General features: G+C 42.3%; 1 protein-coding gene across 6 annotated transcripts in view; it reads right to left on the bottom strand.

Moving 5' to 3' along the window:
- Positions 1–14,535, bottom strand: part of LOC128698195 (proton channel OtopLc) — a 1,090,877-nt gene that overhangs the window by 96,315 nt on the left and 980,027 nt on the right. For all 6 annotated transcript variants that reach the window (XM_070098675.1, XM_053790324.2, XM_053790314.2 and 3 more), the window contains one exon: positions 9,640–9,754. In XM_070098675.1, coding sequence (XP_069954776.1) covers positions 9,640–9,754 — 115 coding nt within the window. The remainder of the gene's footprint in view (positions 1–9,639; positions 9,755–14,535) is intronic.

Genomic DNA, 14,535 nt, shown 5'->3' with positions numbered 1-14,535 from the left:
TTAGGCGGATTTAACATTATGCGATGCATTCGTTAGCCGAGGGTCCACTGTACCAATCAGCAGATTGATAAGGCCAACACTGACTGGAAGTCAAGACCAGCTAGTTTTACACTTGCCTTCTTCAGGGCAGCAACAATATCTTGCAACTCTTTAATTTGTATGGTGGTAGGCAGCTGATTCACCACTACAGCTTGTATCATCTTGTGCTAGTTCCCCAAGGCAAACATGAACCTCGCTAGGTAGCATGATTACTTCCAGGACTCTGGAAGAGCCCAGGTATACCAAGCTGCATCTTGCAAAGAGGTTTTCCGCTTAGCTGACTCAGTGTGCTTCTACATGTAAAAGAGTTGTGTGTGCCTTGATCAAAGAACATAATAGCCATGGTTTTGTGTTTCTCATTTAGTAATGTAGTAACACTGAGTGAGGCTGGGGGCAGCTAGTGTTGATAGTGTTGCTGAGACGACCTGTTGGAGGTCGTCTCATGTTCTAGAACACAACGTGCCGAACTCTGATTTCCCTCATTTTTGCAACATGGAGCGTCGAGCTCCAAAAGCCTCTATTTTCTGCAGTCACCACAAGAGCTTCAATCTGTCTATTTCCGCTCCTTATAAGAGCCTACAGATTAATAGTGCACAAAATGGTATTATGATCACTTCGGCAATTAAAACATTCAAGATATTTTGGGTTACACCCACCTCCAGAATGATTACCAAGGCATTTAAGAAAGAGCTTTAACTGTTGTACCTACTGTGTGAGAGCGGCTACTGTCGTACATAACAGTCTATGGCCCTATGCGCCCCATCACACTAAAACATTTGTGCACTCATGGTTGGGGTCTTCTCGATTTCTTAGCCTTGTTACTCTTGTCAACAGCCACATAACCCCCACGAGAATACAATCTTCAGGCGTCCTACTGACAGGAGCTTTCTTAGGAGGTGCCTTGGGTAGAGGTTTATTAATAAGGGTTCATACTCGCAAATGCTTGCTTGCATGCAGGATACAATGTGTTGCAGACCTTGGTCGATTTCCTCACAGGTGAAAGGGCACTTTTTATATTTCAGATTCAGGAGTTCAAGTGTCTCAGTTGGTAGTTTCCTCTGAATGACTGAAACGATTATCCAGTCACTGCCTATTATGTCCTGATAAGAGGACAATGAACGAAGGCTGCTGGTCAAAGTGATTCTGAAGGTTTACAAATCTTGTAAGCAACCTGAAGGTGAAAGCAGGTCAGCTATCATGTAAATGTGCTTGGCAGTATTCTGATTATCATAATAATTCGCCTCCAAAGCGCTATAATTATAAGTGGCACCAGTTATGTCGAGTCACTTGATAAGATCATAGGCTTGCCTTTTGAGCCGTGTCCTCAAATAATTCAATTAGTTAGGTCATCAATATCTGTCCAAAAAGGAGAGATTTAATATTTATGGAACTCCTCAAAATCCCTTCCATCACATGTTGGCAGGGTTGACTGGGGTAGGCGGAGAAACAATGGAAGTACTGGAGAGCGTGAATTACCATGTTTGCCTGCCCCAGGTCTGACTATGTCAGGACCTTCTTATATTGGCAGAACACTGAATACAAGCTCTTGTCTTTCAACAAATCGGACCCGAGTTTTTTTAATCGCAGTAGTATCATCCTGTTGCCTGATTTCCAGTAATCCACTGGATTTTCTTTGATCAACACCTCCTGGCATTAATCAGCCTGGTGATGTGACCTTGCTTCCTAGGGAGAATGCCTCTACAATTCTCCAAAGAAGCCATGACTTAAAATGTTTATCAAGTCAGTAGGGTGACTTATCACTTAAGTATGGAGGCTGAAACAAGCAGTGCTGACAGCTTGTCTACAAGTTTGTAATCGTGTCGTTATGATTTCGCGAGTCTGGTCGACTGTCATATATATATACAATAAAAACACAATGAACAGGTGATATCACAATATGAAGAACAACCACTGTGAAAAGAACAGCGAAGTTCATTATTCTTTTCACAGTGGTTGTCATATATATCTCAATTAGTGCATCTGAGACAGGTGATCGATCACCACTAATGCACATTATGACAAACAGACAGCTGACAGATTTAACAACACCCGACCCATACTTATATACCTTTGAAGAGTTTCGACAGTTTATCTACTCTCTGAACCCGGCTCGTCTGGTGCTTGCCTGGTCAACCAGGCTGTTGCTGCTGGAGGCCTACTACCCCACATATCCATCACAGCCTGGTTGATCTGGCACCTGGTGAAGATACTTGTCCAGTTTCCTTTTGAAAGCTTCTACACTTGCTCCAGCAGTGTTTCTGATAAGATGTTGTAAAGTCTGGGACCCTGGATGTTGATACAGTGTTCCCTTATTGTCCCCACTGCACCCCTGCTCCTCACTGGGTTTATTTTACACTTCCTCCCATATCTCTCACTCCAGCATGTTGTTATGGCAGTGTGCAGATTTGGGACCAGGCCCTCGAGCACCTTCCAGGTATATATTATCATGTACCTCTCTCTCCTCCGCTCCAATGAGTACATGTTCAAGACTTACAGGCGTTTCCTGTAGTTTAGGTGCTTTACTGGCTCAACGTGAGCCGTAAACAATCTCTGTATTTGTTCCAGCTCCGATATTTCTCCTGCCTTGAACGGGGCCGTCAGCACTGAGCAATATTCTAAGTGAGGGAACACTAGCGATTTGAAGAGTTACCATCGGCATTATTTCCCTTGTTCTGAAAGTTCTCAATACCCACCCCATCATCTTCCTGGCTGTCGTGATCTTTGTCTTGTTATGGTCTTTAAAAGAAAGGTCCGCTGACATAATTATTCCCAGGTCTTTTACGTGTTCCTTACGTTCTATTTGGTGACTCTCTTGAGTTTTGTATATAGTGTTCCTTTTGAGTTCTTCATTCTTTCCATACCTAAGCATCTGGAACTTATCACCACTGAACGTCATGTTGTTCTTCACTACCCACTGGAAAAACCTGTTTGTCTTCTTGTACTTTTTCAGTGTCCTCTACCGTACTGACTTTCATGCTTATTTTAGTGTCATCTGCAAATGATGATACAAAAGCATGCCGGGTGTTTTTGTCTATGTCTGCTATGAGGATGAGGAACAGCAGAGGTGCCAGGACAGTGCCTTGGGGTACTGAGCTTTTGACCTCGCTGATGCTGGATCTTGCTCTGTTCACTACTACTTTTTGTGTTCTGTATGTTAGGAAACCGAAAATCCATCTGCCTACCTTCCCGTAATACCTATGGCCTTCGTTTTGTGCGCTATCACTCCATGATCGCATTTGCCAAACGCCTTTGCAAAATCTGTGTAAATCACATCTGCGTTTTGGTCGTCTTCCAGTGCCTCTGTAATTCTGTCATAATGGTTCAGCAGTTGTGACAGACATGATCATCCTGCTCTAAAACCATGCTGGTTCGGGTTATGTTGGTTGTGCTGGTCCATGAAATTTGTAATCTGCTGTCTCATCACTCTTTCGAAGATTTTTATGATGTGAGAGGTTAGGGCTACTGGTCTGTAATTTTTAGCTAGTGCTCTACTGCCTCCCTTGTGCAAAGGAGCTATGTCTGCACTCTTTAAGGCCTCTGGTATTTCACCTAGATTTAAGTACAGATACAACATACGTCTATAACAATACACAACAACTCACAAGTTGCTTACAACTTAAACTTACATATATGTTAACCTACTGCTGAATTCATTAAACAAAGCTAAAGTAAGTAGTACTGACCCACCCTTTAGTTAACACATGAGTTCGTTTACAAAGAATTTGGGATCCCACTGTCACCTTATGGCTGGTTGAGTAGCGGCTGCATCGTCAGATGGTTCTAGCATACACTGTGCCACTTCTGCCATCTCCCCCAGACTATGCTGCTAACATCTCCCTTATTTCAAATGAAGGCCATCTTGAACCATACACAAAGCCAGCTGGTGCCTAGATCTTCTCACTAGTATTAACTACTGCTGGCAACACCAATGTGTAAGTATACTACTTTCACTGCACAAAATGTTCTATGACCATTTTTTGCTTGAGTAACTATTATTAATGAAGAACCAATACTTCCTGGTGACTACACAAGAGATTACTTTTCGGTGGCTCTATTTTAGGTCTCTAAAGAACTCAGTTTGGTTCGAAAGACCAGAGTTGTTGGGAAAAATCTTTATCTGATTGACTAGTTACTAAACATATCGATCAAATATTCATGCCAAACACCAGCTATCATATGTTATCACATGAAAGTAGAAAGACCTTCAAACAGGTTCGTGTAAAAATATATGTAGGTGTACACTTTATATCACTGGGTAAAACACTACTGCATACCATACTGATGTAAGGTGACATGGCCTGTTCATAGACCAGACCCAGGGCTCCATAACCAATCAGTAATCAGCATTTACGACCCCATGTGAATCCGTACTGAGACTCATTAATCAATTCAGAGAGTTAAGATTGTTAGTTTTGATTGTTAGTGGAGAAATTCAGTATAATGTGTGAGTGAAGTGTGTTTATGATAATTGTGCAACTTTCTAACACTGCTGAGATGGTTTCTGACTTACCCGCGATGCTTCAGTTAAAGGGAACTTACTTGTATTGTGGGCAGTCTTCCAAGGTACCTTACTGAGTCTTACAGTGTGGACATTCCTTGGTCTTAAAGAGTCTCGGACAGGATTAATACTGTGTCTGATTGGGAGATTAATACCGTGTCTAATTGGGCAGGATTAATACCGTGTCTGATTCGGAGATTAATACTGTGTCTGATTCGGAGATTAATACTGTCTGATTTGGAGATTAATACTGTGTCTAACTGGGAAGAATGCTAAGGCACTTTAACATGCCTTTTGTAGCGAATGATTTCACACTGCCTGTGAAGATTTACATGATAATTATATCTTTATGTTCAAGCGTCATAGTTTGGGTTTTCAGTGGTTGTTCAGCAGTTGTGTTTCGAGCAGATGCTCTTCGTGAGGGAAAGGGTTCTTGGCTTTCAGGGGACATTGGTTTGATAATATTTCTGTGGAAGCAGTTAGTGTAGTGAATGATGCTGTTGGTAACATTGTGAATGATTTTCCTATAAAGCTGCAACAGGTGGAAGAGAAACTATCTGACATTATCAGCAGACTGCGGAACTCCGTTGCCTCTCCCCGTTAGAAATGGCACTGAGGAAGCAAAATGGGGAGAGTGGCGAACGTTCCGGCGGCGCCTGATATTTGGATTAACAATGGTGAACACTGGTTCAGGATCAACAGGCTCTGACTTGAAGATTAAGAAACATGTGCAACAGTTGGGTAACTTTACTGGTGAAACATGTGCCGAATATGAGAATGAAAAAAAAAGAATAGGAAAAATTACTGTACCTTGGGGAAAAGAACTATTCATTAGGGCAGCTTCTGATTTTACTCTCTTCACTATTACTCTTTGGGTTCCGTTTGTTAGAAAATTAAATATCTATCTGCGTACTTTTCAGGATATTTTGTTTGCACCATGGTTGCACTTGTCAAAGGCTTTTGTAAAGTATGTGTACACTACATTTATATTTTGATCCTTTACAGTTAAGACCAAATCTTAATGGTCAAACATTTGCTAAAGGATTCAAATACATGTTGGAGATAAATGGTATAAAATACCGACTCGATGGAAAAATAAACACAAATGCAGTATAATGCGATTTACTGACTTTAAAACAGACTTTAAATCTATCGAAAACCTACCAACCAACACGATATTCTCCACTTCTACTCCCACTACGACACCAAAACTAAACGTTGTGTAATTGTAGGCTTTTTTCTTCGTGTCCTCCGAATCTGCAGCAGTGAGTTCCTTGAGGAAGAGGGCTCTCTCGTGGAACAAGTATTTTCTAAACATCACAATCCTCGTCACTTCATTAGAGACGCAGACACCATGCATATAATATCTTCAACTCACCCAGAAAAGATACTGCCGAGAGGAGCTCCATGGAGCTGAATTCTTCTCCAGGCTGAGGGACTACCTCAAATACTTTTTCTCCAAAGCTGATGGACTGATAACATCATCTTTATTTCATTTCTACTGCTCCCTTTGTATTTGACTGAAGAAGCCTACTGTGTAGGCGAAACGTTTCATCAATAAAGTTACCCAACTGTTGCACATGTATTTGAATCCTATAGCAAATGTTTGACCATTAAGACTTGGTCTTAACTGTAAAGGAGCAAAATATAAATGTAGTGTACACATACCTTACAAAAGCCTTTGACAAGTGCAACCATGGTGCAAACAAAATATCCTGAAAAGTACGCAGATAGGTATTTAATTTTCTAACAAACGGAACCCAAAGAGTAATAGCGAAGAGAGTAAAATCAGAAGCTGCCCTAATGAATAGTTCTTTTCCCCCTAGGTACAGTAATTTTTCCTATTCTTTTTTTCTTTCTCATATCCGGCATAAACATGGACATATATCATAATACTATCATCTTTGCAGACGATACTTGAAGTTCTATGAGAGTGGCATCCACGGAAATACAGAAAACCTACCTCCAAGCTGATATATCAAGTCTTCCAGTGAGACAGTGACAACAATGCTGCAAGTTCAATAATGATAAGCTTCAGTTACGCCACTATGGAAAAACTGAGGAAATAAAAACCTGAGTGAAGTATAGAACAAACTGAAGTCACAACACAGTGGAAGGTTAATGCGAGAGACTTAGGAGTGATCATGTCGGAAGACCTCACAGAAATCACTCCTAACGAAAAAAGGTGGCTTGGCAGGTGCAAAAATACATCCAACGAAGACAGTGGTGCTATGAATCCACTGGTGGTGCCATGGTCCCTTTGCACTCAATAAGTGCAAAGGGACAAAACCTCTTCAACATCATCCCTTTATGCATAAGGGGAATTATCAACAAACCCCTATCAGTCAAGAGAAAACATGAGTTCCTCAGATCAATTTCTGATCAGCCAGGATATGATGCATACGATGGTTTGCGAGTGGCTAGCACCAGCAGCCTGGTTGATCAGGCCAACAACCGGGAGGCCTAGTCTGGGACCAGGCCCCTGGAGCAGTGATCCCCAAAACCATGAGCAGGTAATCTACAGGAAAAAGATGTGCTTTTTCAAGTCATGGCCTGAAAAATTCTTGTTCTTGCCCTACTTGTCGCCCTGACCTTGGGTGTTAGTCATAGCTCCTACCTAGACTTAAGAAGTTACAGTACTGACCTTCACGTAGTTATGTTACTGACTTCCACGTAAAGTTATGGTACTGGCCTCGACGTAAAGTTATGGTACCGGCCTCGACATAAAGTTATGGTACTGATCTCCACGTAAAGTCCGGGCACTGGCCTCCATGTAAAGTTATGGTGGAAATAAATGGTATAAAATACCGACACAATGGAAATATAAACACAAATGCAGTATAATGTGATCCTTTATTGACTACGTTTCGCCCACACAGTGGGCTTTTTCAAGTCACAAACAGAACTACCTGGGGTGCAAAAGCAAAGCAAACAAGTTTAGGTAAGATCCCAATGGGATGAGCGGGGAAGACGGGACAGATGAAGAATAGCTCTGGAGAGGAGTGTTCTTAGTAAGAGAAATAGAGCCAGGGCTTAACCCAGCAGCTAAGGCGATCGTGGGGCAGACTTGAGAACAGGAATAGCAGGGACTGTTGCATTGAACTTGTTGTAGTTGAAGTCTTGAATCTTGAGTAGCTGGCAGCAGGCTAGGTCACATCAGAGGGTAGAACACATATGGGAGTTATAGGAGTAACTGAGGAGGCAGGTTAGCAATGGAGCCATTTTCAAACTTTTTGAAGCTGCTTCTAGATAGGTGGTATAATTTAGCCTTGTTGCTGAAGGTGAAACGTAGAGGCTTGATGAACTCAAGAACTTGGGTGAGTGTGAAGTGAAGCGGTGATTCACATGCATACTTGACTGTTCCAGCACCGAGGCTTTTGTAGAGTTCAGTACAGGTCATGGTGTCAGTATTTGAAGGAGAAGTGTAAAAGGTAAGGTTTTCCCATGAGGGTTTACTGGAGTCGTCGTTATCTTCCTCTTCTGGAGTGGATTCACTGGGAGAATCTACAATGGTGGTAGCAGGTGACTGAGGTTCGACAGGAGCAGCTGTGAGGTGTAATGGTTGTGTAACAGCAGGCTGGGAGAGGTGGGAGGCGGTGGTTGAGGCAACTTGATCAACGTTGTCAGCGGTGGAAGTGGTTATAGAAGTTACAGGAGCAGTTGCTTGGGCAGGAGACAGGTCTGTAGGTGCAGTAAAGTTCAGGACGTTGGGAAGGATCTTGAGGATGTCTTCTGAAGGTGTGGATTCCGGAAAATTGAAGGCAGGCATGTTGTTCAGACGGAATAGTTCGTTAATAGTGGTGTTGAAAGTGCCGGGGCTTGCTGCGTTTGCAAGGTGTGCATACACCATGCAGTACAGCACCTTGGAAGGAGCACCGTCGGGGAGTGGAGAGAGGGAGTTGCTGGGCGATGGTGCCTGTAGATTAGCGTGTAGAGTCTTGATGGCGTCGGTTTGTGGTTTGGTTATTGCAGCATATGTCGGTGAATTGGAGGTTTTCTTCAGAACTTTAGTTTTCTTCAATATGATTTCTTTCCTGAGTGGGCACTTAGCTGCAAGGGTATGATGATTACCCTTGCAGTTAAGACATGTTGGTGTTGTAGTAATGGTGCAGGATCTGAAATCGTGTCCATCATTCCCACATTTTGAACAAAACTTCTTATTCTTGATGGGGCAGTCCTTGGTGGTGTGATTATAGGAGTAGCAGGTCCAGCAGTGGGAGATGTATGTGAAACGTTCTTGTTCTATATGACTTGGGTGAATGTGGTAATATGAGATGGCCAGACCGTCAGAGAGAGCTTGGGCAGCCATGGAGATGTCTGAGAATGTAATCTTTAGCATTGATGTGGCGTTGGGGATCTTTGAGATGCTGTCTACCGAGGCCCACGTGTTTTGTTCCTCAATAGATGTCTTCAGTGCTTCAGTAGAGAGAGAGGTGACGATATTGTCAAGTCTTTTCACAAAGACCGAACGTTTCGACTTCAAGAATGGAGACGGGGATAGAGTGAATTGTTGTGTTTGTAGGGTCCTGATTGAAGAGTCGTCCATTAGTTTTAGTGCTTCCGTGTCATCTGTGCAGACGACAATGAAGGAGTCTTTCAGAGATTGGATTGCCGTAAATTTGACCTGCAGGCAGGTCCTAACGACGGTAGCTAAAGCTAACTTCGAGGAGTCATTTATTGCACCATTCACAGGCTTGATTTTCACACGATTCGACAGCATTGTGAAAAGGATATCACGTTTGTAGAATATAAATTCTACACCCCGACAGGGTCGAAGAGAGGCTTCTTGCGGTGTAGAGCAACTGTATGATCGGACAGTGTGATCGCTATAACCCCACCCGGTAGATCATCAGATGCAGCATTCTCCACCTGACCTCAACATTCTGACTATAAATACTCTCGTACCTTCCAACCCCAGGTAGATCCGTGTGACTTGAAAAAGCCCACTGTGTGGGTGAAACGTTGTCAATAAAGGATCACATTATACTGCATTTGTGTTTATATTTCTAAAGTTATGGTACTGGCCTCCACGTTAAGTTAGGGTACTGACCATAATGTAAAGTTGGGGTAAAAAAAACTCGATGTAAAGTTTGTGTACTGACCTCGTAGTAGTAGAGAGGAACATTGTGGGTGAGGACCTCGGAGAGCACGAAGCCCAGACACACGACCACCAGCAGCGTGGCGTACAGCAGGGAGAGCGTGATGAACGTCGACGTCCTGCAAGGAAGAAAGTTCACACGTCACAACACTGGACACACACACATGACGGAGGTGACGTCACAAAGACGTGAACTTGGTTACCTCAGATGATCCTATAAATCTACTGTAAGATATACGATTTATAATTGAGAAACAAAGCAGCCAGCTGATTACTTTATAAGGATAGCTAGCAAGAATATACAAGCTATAATGAGAGAGAAAGAGAGAGACAAGAAGTCTGGTCTCCACCACCATCACTAACTCTTCCCTCTCTCATGCAGGTGTGTGTGTGTGTGTGTCTGTGTGTGTGTGTGTGTGTGTGTGTGTGTGTGTACTCACCTATTTGTGGTTGCAGGGGTCGATTCACAGCTCCTGGCCCCGCCTCTTCGCTGATTGCTACTAGGTCCTCTCTCTCCCTGCCCCATGAGCTCTATCATACCTCGCCTTAAAACTATGTATGGTTCCTGCCTCCACCACATCACTTTCTAGGCTATTCCATGGCCTGACTACTCTATGACTGAAGAAATACTTCCTAACATCCCTTTGATTCATCTGAGTCTTCAACTTCCAATTGTGACCTCTTGTGTCTGTGTCCCATCTCTGGAACATCCCGTCTTTGTCCACCTCGTCTATTCCGCGCAGTATTTTATATGTCGTTATCATGTCTCCCCTGACCCTCCTGTGTGTGTGTGTGTGTGTGTGTGTGTGTGTGTGTGTGTCTATATATATAGATATATATATATATATATATATATATATATATATATATATATATATATATATATAACACACTGAAAGATAACTGCCAACTTTATACTTCAGCAAAGTAAAATTGATTTTCATATAATTATAAAAAATCTAATTCAGTGTACACAAAACAGCTTAATAAAATAAGAATATTATCATTAAGATAATTATCTTGGAGAGGACAGTCACATCGTTGGTTAATGAGGCACTCGAGTGCGTCTGGTTGTGAATATTAAAATGGTATACAATACCGACAGGTTGATGAGTAAGACACATGTGCAACAGTTAAGCATCTTTATTCCGAAACGTTTCGTCTACACAGTAGGCTTCTTCAGTCGTGTACAGAAGAGTTGTTCCATAGTCTGGAACAATGTTTCAGACTATGGAACAACTCTCCTCCAGTCTGAGGGAGTGACAACCTCAAAACTTCAAGGGTGATGGACTGATAATATTGTATTCACATCTCTACTGCTTCTGCTAACTCTTCGGTACTCGATTGAAGACGCCTACTGTGCAGGCGAAACGTTTCGGAATAAAGATGCTTAACTGTCGCACATGTGTCTTACTTACCACGTCAATTTTCTTGTCTTTTTCAGAATAGATTAAACCTATTTATTTTAGCAAAGATATGGTCTATTTTTAAACTTTAATTCGGACAGATTCAGTCAATTTAGCTTGTTTAAATTAAGGATAGATTCAGTTAGCAACTTATTCTACGACAGATTCGGTTTAATTTATTAAGGGAAGATTCAGTCAATTTTTTCCCTATATATTCAGCCAATTTAAGCCATTTTAGAATAGATTCAGTTAATTTCAGATACACTGAGTCAATTTAAATTATTTTAGGGTACATTAAGTTTATTTTGGGCCGGATATAGTCAATATAACCTATTTCAGAGTGGCTAAGGTCTGCATTATCCAAGCCAAATTTAGGTAAATTTAACCACAAACCTTAAATAATAATAACTGGGTAAACTGGAAGACTGTTAGGCACAGACAACACCAGCTATACACTATGGTTACTAAGAATGTTGGAAATAATCAGGTATGTGGACGGGGTGAACGGACACACTTGATCGCCTCCTCTCACAGAACTCTGACACCTGCTGACACACCTACTAACTTACAAAGGTGATTGACATTGTTTTATGATCAACAAATTTGTAACTCTGGAAACATATTGAATCAAGAGGTTATTTTGTTGCAGATTTTATATATATATATATATATATATATATATATATATATATATATATATATATATATATATATATATATGTATGTATATATATATGTCGTGCCGAATATGTAAAACTGGTCAATTAGCAAGAACTCATTTAAAATTAAGCCCTTTCTGAAATTTTCTCTTATACGTTTAAAGATATATTTTTTTCATTAATGTTAATGCAAAAAATTTTAATTTTGCACCAAAAGAATCTTAGAAAACTTACCTAACCTTATTATAACAAGAACAATTTATTTTAGCCTAATCCAACTAAATATATTTTAAATATGTTTACAATAATTAAAATACTAAACAAACACAATCAAATGTATTTTTTTCGTTAGGTTCAGAATCATTTTGGCGAAATTATTGCATACACAAATTTTCACTTGTCTTATATGGCAAGATGAGCGTTGCTATTTAAGCCAAGATCGCAAGTTCTGCCTATTCGGCACGACATATATATATATATATATATATAGATATATATATATATATATATATAGATATATAGATATATATATAGATATATAGATATATATAATATATATATATATTATATATATATATTGAGAGAGAGAGAGAGAGAGAATTTAACACTAGTAGTAGTAAGCTCCAACACTGGTGGTCGTGGTAAGCTCCAACACTGATTATGGTGGCAAGCTCCAACACTGTCGGTGGGAGTAGTGGTTGTGATAGACTCCAACAGTGATGGTGATGGTAAGCTCCAACAGTGATGGTGATGGTAAGCTCCAACAGTGATGGTGATGGTAAGCTCCAACAGTGATGGTGGTGGCTGTAAGTTCCAACAATGACAATAGTGAATAAATATCACAATACCATAGCTGAAACAGTTCACTATATTACCCATAAACTGGGGAACACGTTTAAAACGTTTCGGTCCATCCTGGACACTAACAAGTATGACAATGGTCCAGGATGGACCGAAACATCGTCTAAAGTTCTCTCTCAAACTCACGAGGTAATAATGAACTTGTGGTGGTGGTGATGATGAAGCAAAGACAACAACATACCATCTTCCCCTCCCCCCCACACGCACTACGAGGCGCTACTACTGCTGTTACTACTACTACTACAACTACTACTACGACAACTACTACTACGACAACTATTACTATAACTACAACAACTACTACTACTACTACTACTACTACCGCAGCACAGCAGCAGCAGACTGGAGACCCAACACGACCAAAATCAGTCAACAGTTTTTCCTTCTTCCCCAACCCAGCATCTCATAAAGGACTGTAACAAGAAAAGGCAGTGACGCTACTGTGGTAAGTTAGGCCTGGGATAGGATGTAAGTTAGGCCGGGGGTAGGCTATAAGGTAGGCCTGGGTTAGGCTGAAAATTAGGCCGGGAGTAGGCTGAGGGGAATGGTACTGAGCATGCGAGAAAAATAGGCCAGGCAGTGTGCAGGTTCACAAAGTTCCCACGTTACCAAATTGTGTAAAGAGGCTGTCAGGTGGACTGAAACCTGAGTCAGCCAGGTTGTAGTCCTTCACCTGTACCACAGTACCACATGGGCGAAATACAGGTACCGGAATAAGGATACTTGTTCAGGTGCCATCGTGGTGCAGGGAGAGAGGTGAGGGAATGGCACCTGGCTGACCTCAGCTTAGGACATGACACCCAACACGAAAGCGTGAAATGTCAGCTTGAAGACGAAGATACAAGCTGCAGAAGAAGCATTAATTGGGACGTTATGATTGTTAAGTCATAACGTGATAACGCTCTACGGAGAGTGTAACGTTCTCCCAATGAAACTTGATTCTGCAATTTGCGTCTTTGTTTACAAACTCGTCTGCAATACGCCATTTTATCCAGACGTTTGTCTGAAGGTAAACAGTAAGTGGGTGACCGTGAAGCTCCTCGACAACGTTCAACACACTGAGTACAAACAATTTCTACTGAGGCTAGCAACTGCTGTGCAGCGTGAAGCACCCTTCTTGACCGCTGGGCGGGGGGCGTTGCAGTGTATGGGGGCATGGGGAGGAAAAATGAGAGGAAGAGCCGTGCGGGGAGGGGAGTGTGGGTGGCGCTTGATGGGGGGAAGGAACTTACCTGTTACCCCATTTTCACCTGTCTAGTGAGACTAGCACACCTGATCAGCGGTGACAACTATGGCGGTACTTACTTGGCGGAGGTCGGGTAGGGCGGTATGGGAACCATACAGCCACACTCAGGATCATATGGCACCACCATACCCGCCATACCCTGCGGCATGGAAGGTACACGCCCACTCAGCCCACTCACACTCCTCTCCACCCGCTCACCCATGCCATCCTTCTCTTTGATAGAGTCTGGGGTCCTGAGGTCGACCTTATCTGAGACGTAGCTGAGATGGGAGCCAGACTGGCGGTAGTGGTGATGGTGGGAGGAGTCTGAGGGCGGGGCGGTGGGCGGGGTGTCGAGTGTCAGGGTGTCAGATGAGTGTATGGTGCCACATCCCTGCTGCCCCTGCTGCTGCATACTGCCGTCCACGGTGGCCACCGAGAGCTCTTCGCTCATCCCGGCGGCGGCGGCGGCGGCCTCGACCTCCTGCTCTTGGACTTCGAGTTGTCAGGGTGGAGGAGGTCACTTTACTCCAACATGGCTGGTCCTTATTGGCGATTACATCCTCTATCTTGACATAATCCACTACTGGTGACACAACACTACAATCATCAGCTTTATCACACGCTCTCTAGTTCCAAGACGTCGACCAATTCTTAAGTTCCATCTAAACAATAGTGTAGATTAAGCAGTTCACTTCACGAGTACCACTGTTATCACAGATCAGTGCTGTTAGTTCTTGGTCGTTGTC

The sequence above is a fragment of the Cherax quadricarinatus genome, chromosome 63 (genome assembly GCF_038502225.1).
Source record: "Cherax quadricarinatus isolate ZL_2023a chromosome 63, ASM3850222v1, whole genome shotgun sequence".
NCBI lineage: Eukaryota > Metazoa > Arthropoda > Malacostraca > Decapoda > Parastacidae > Cherax > Cherax quadricarinatus.
This window is presented reverse-complemented; position numbering and strand designations above follow the sequence as displayed.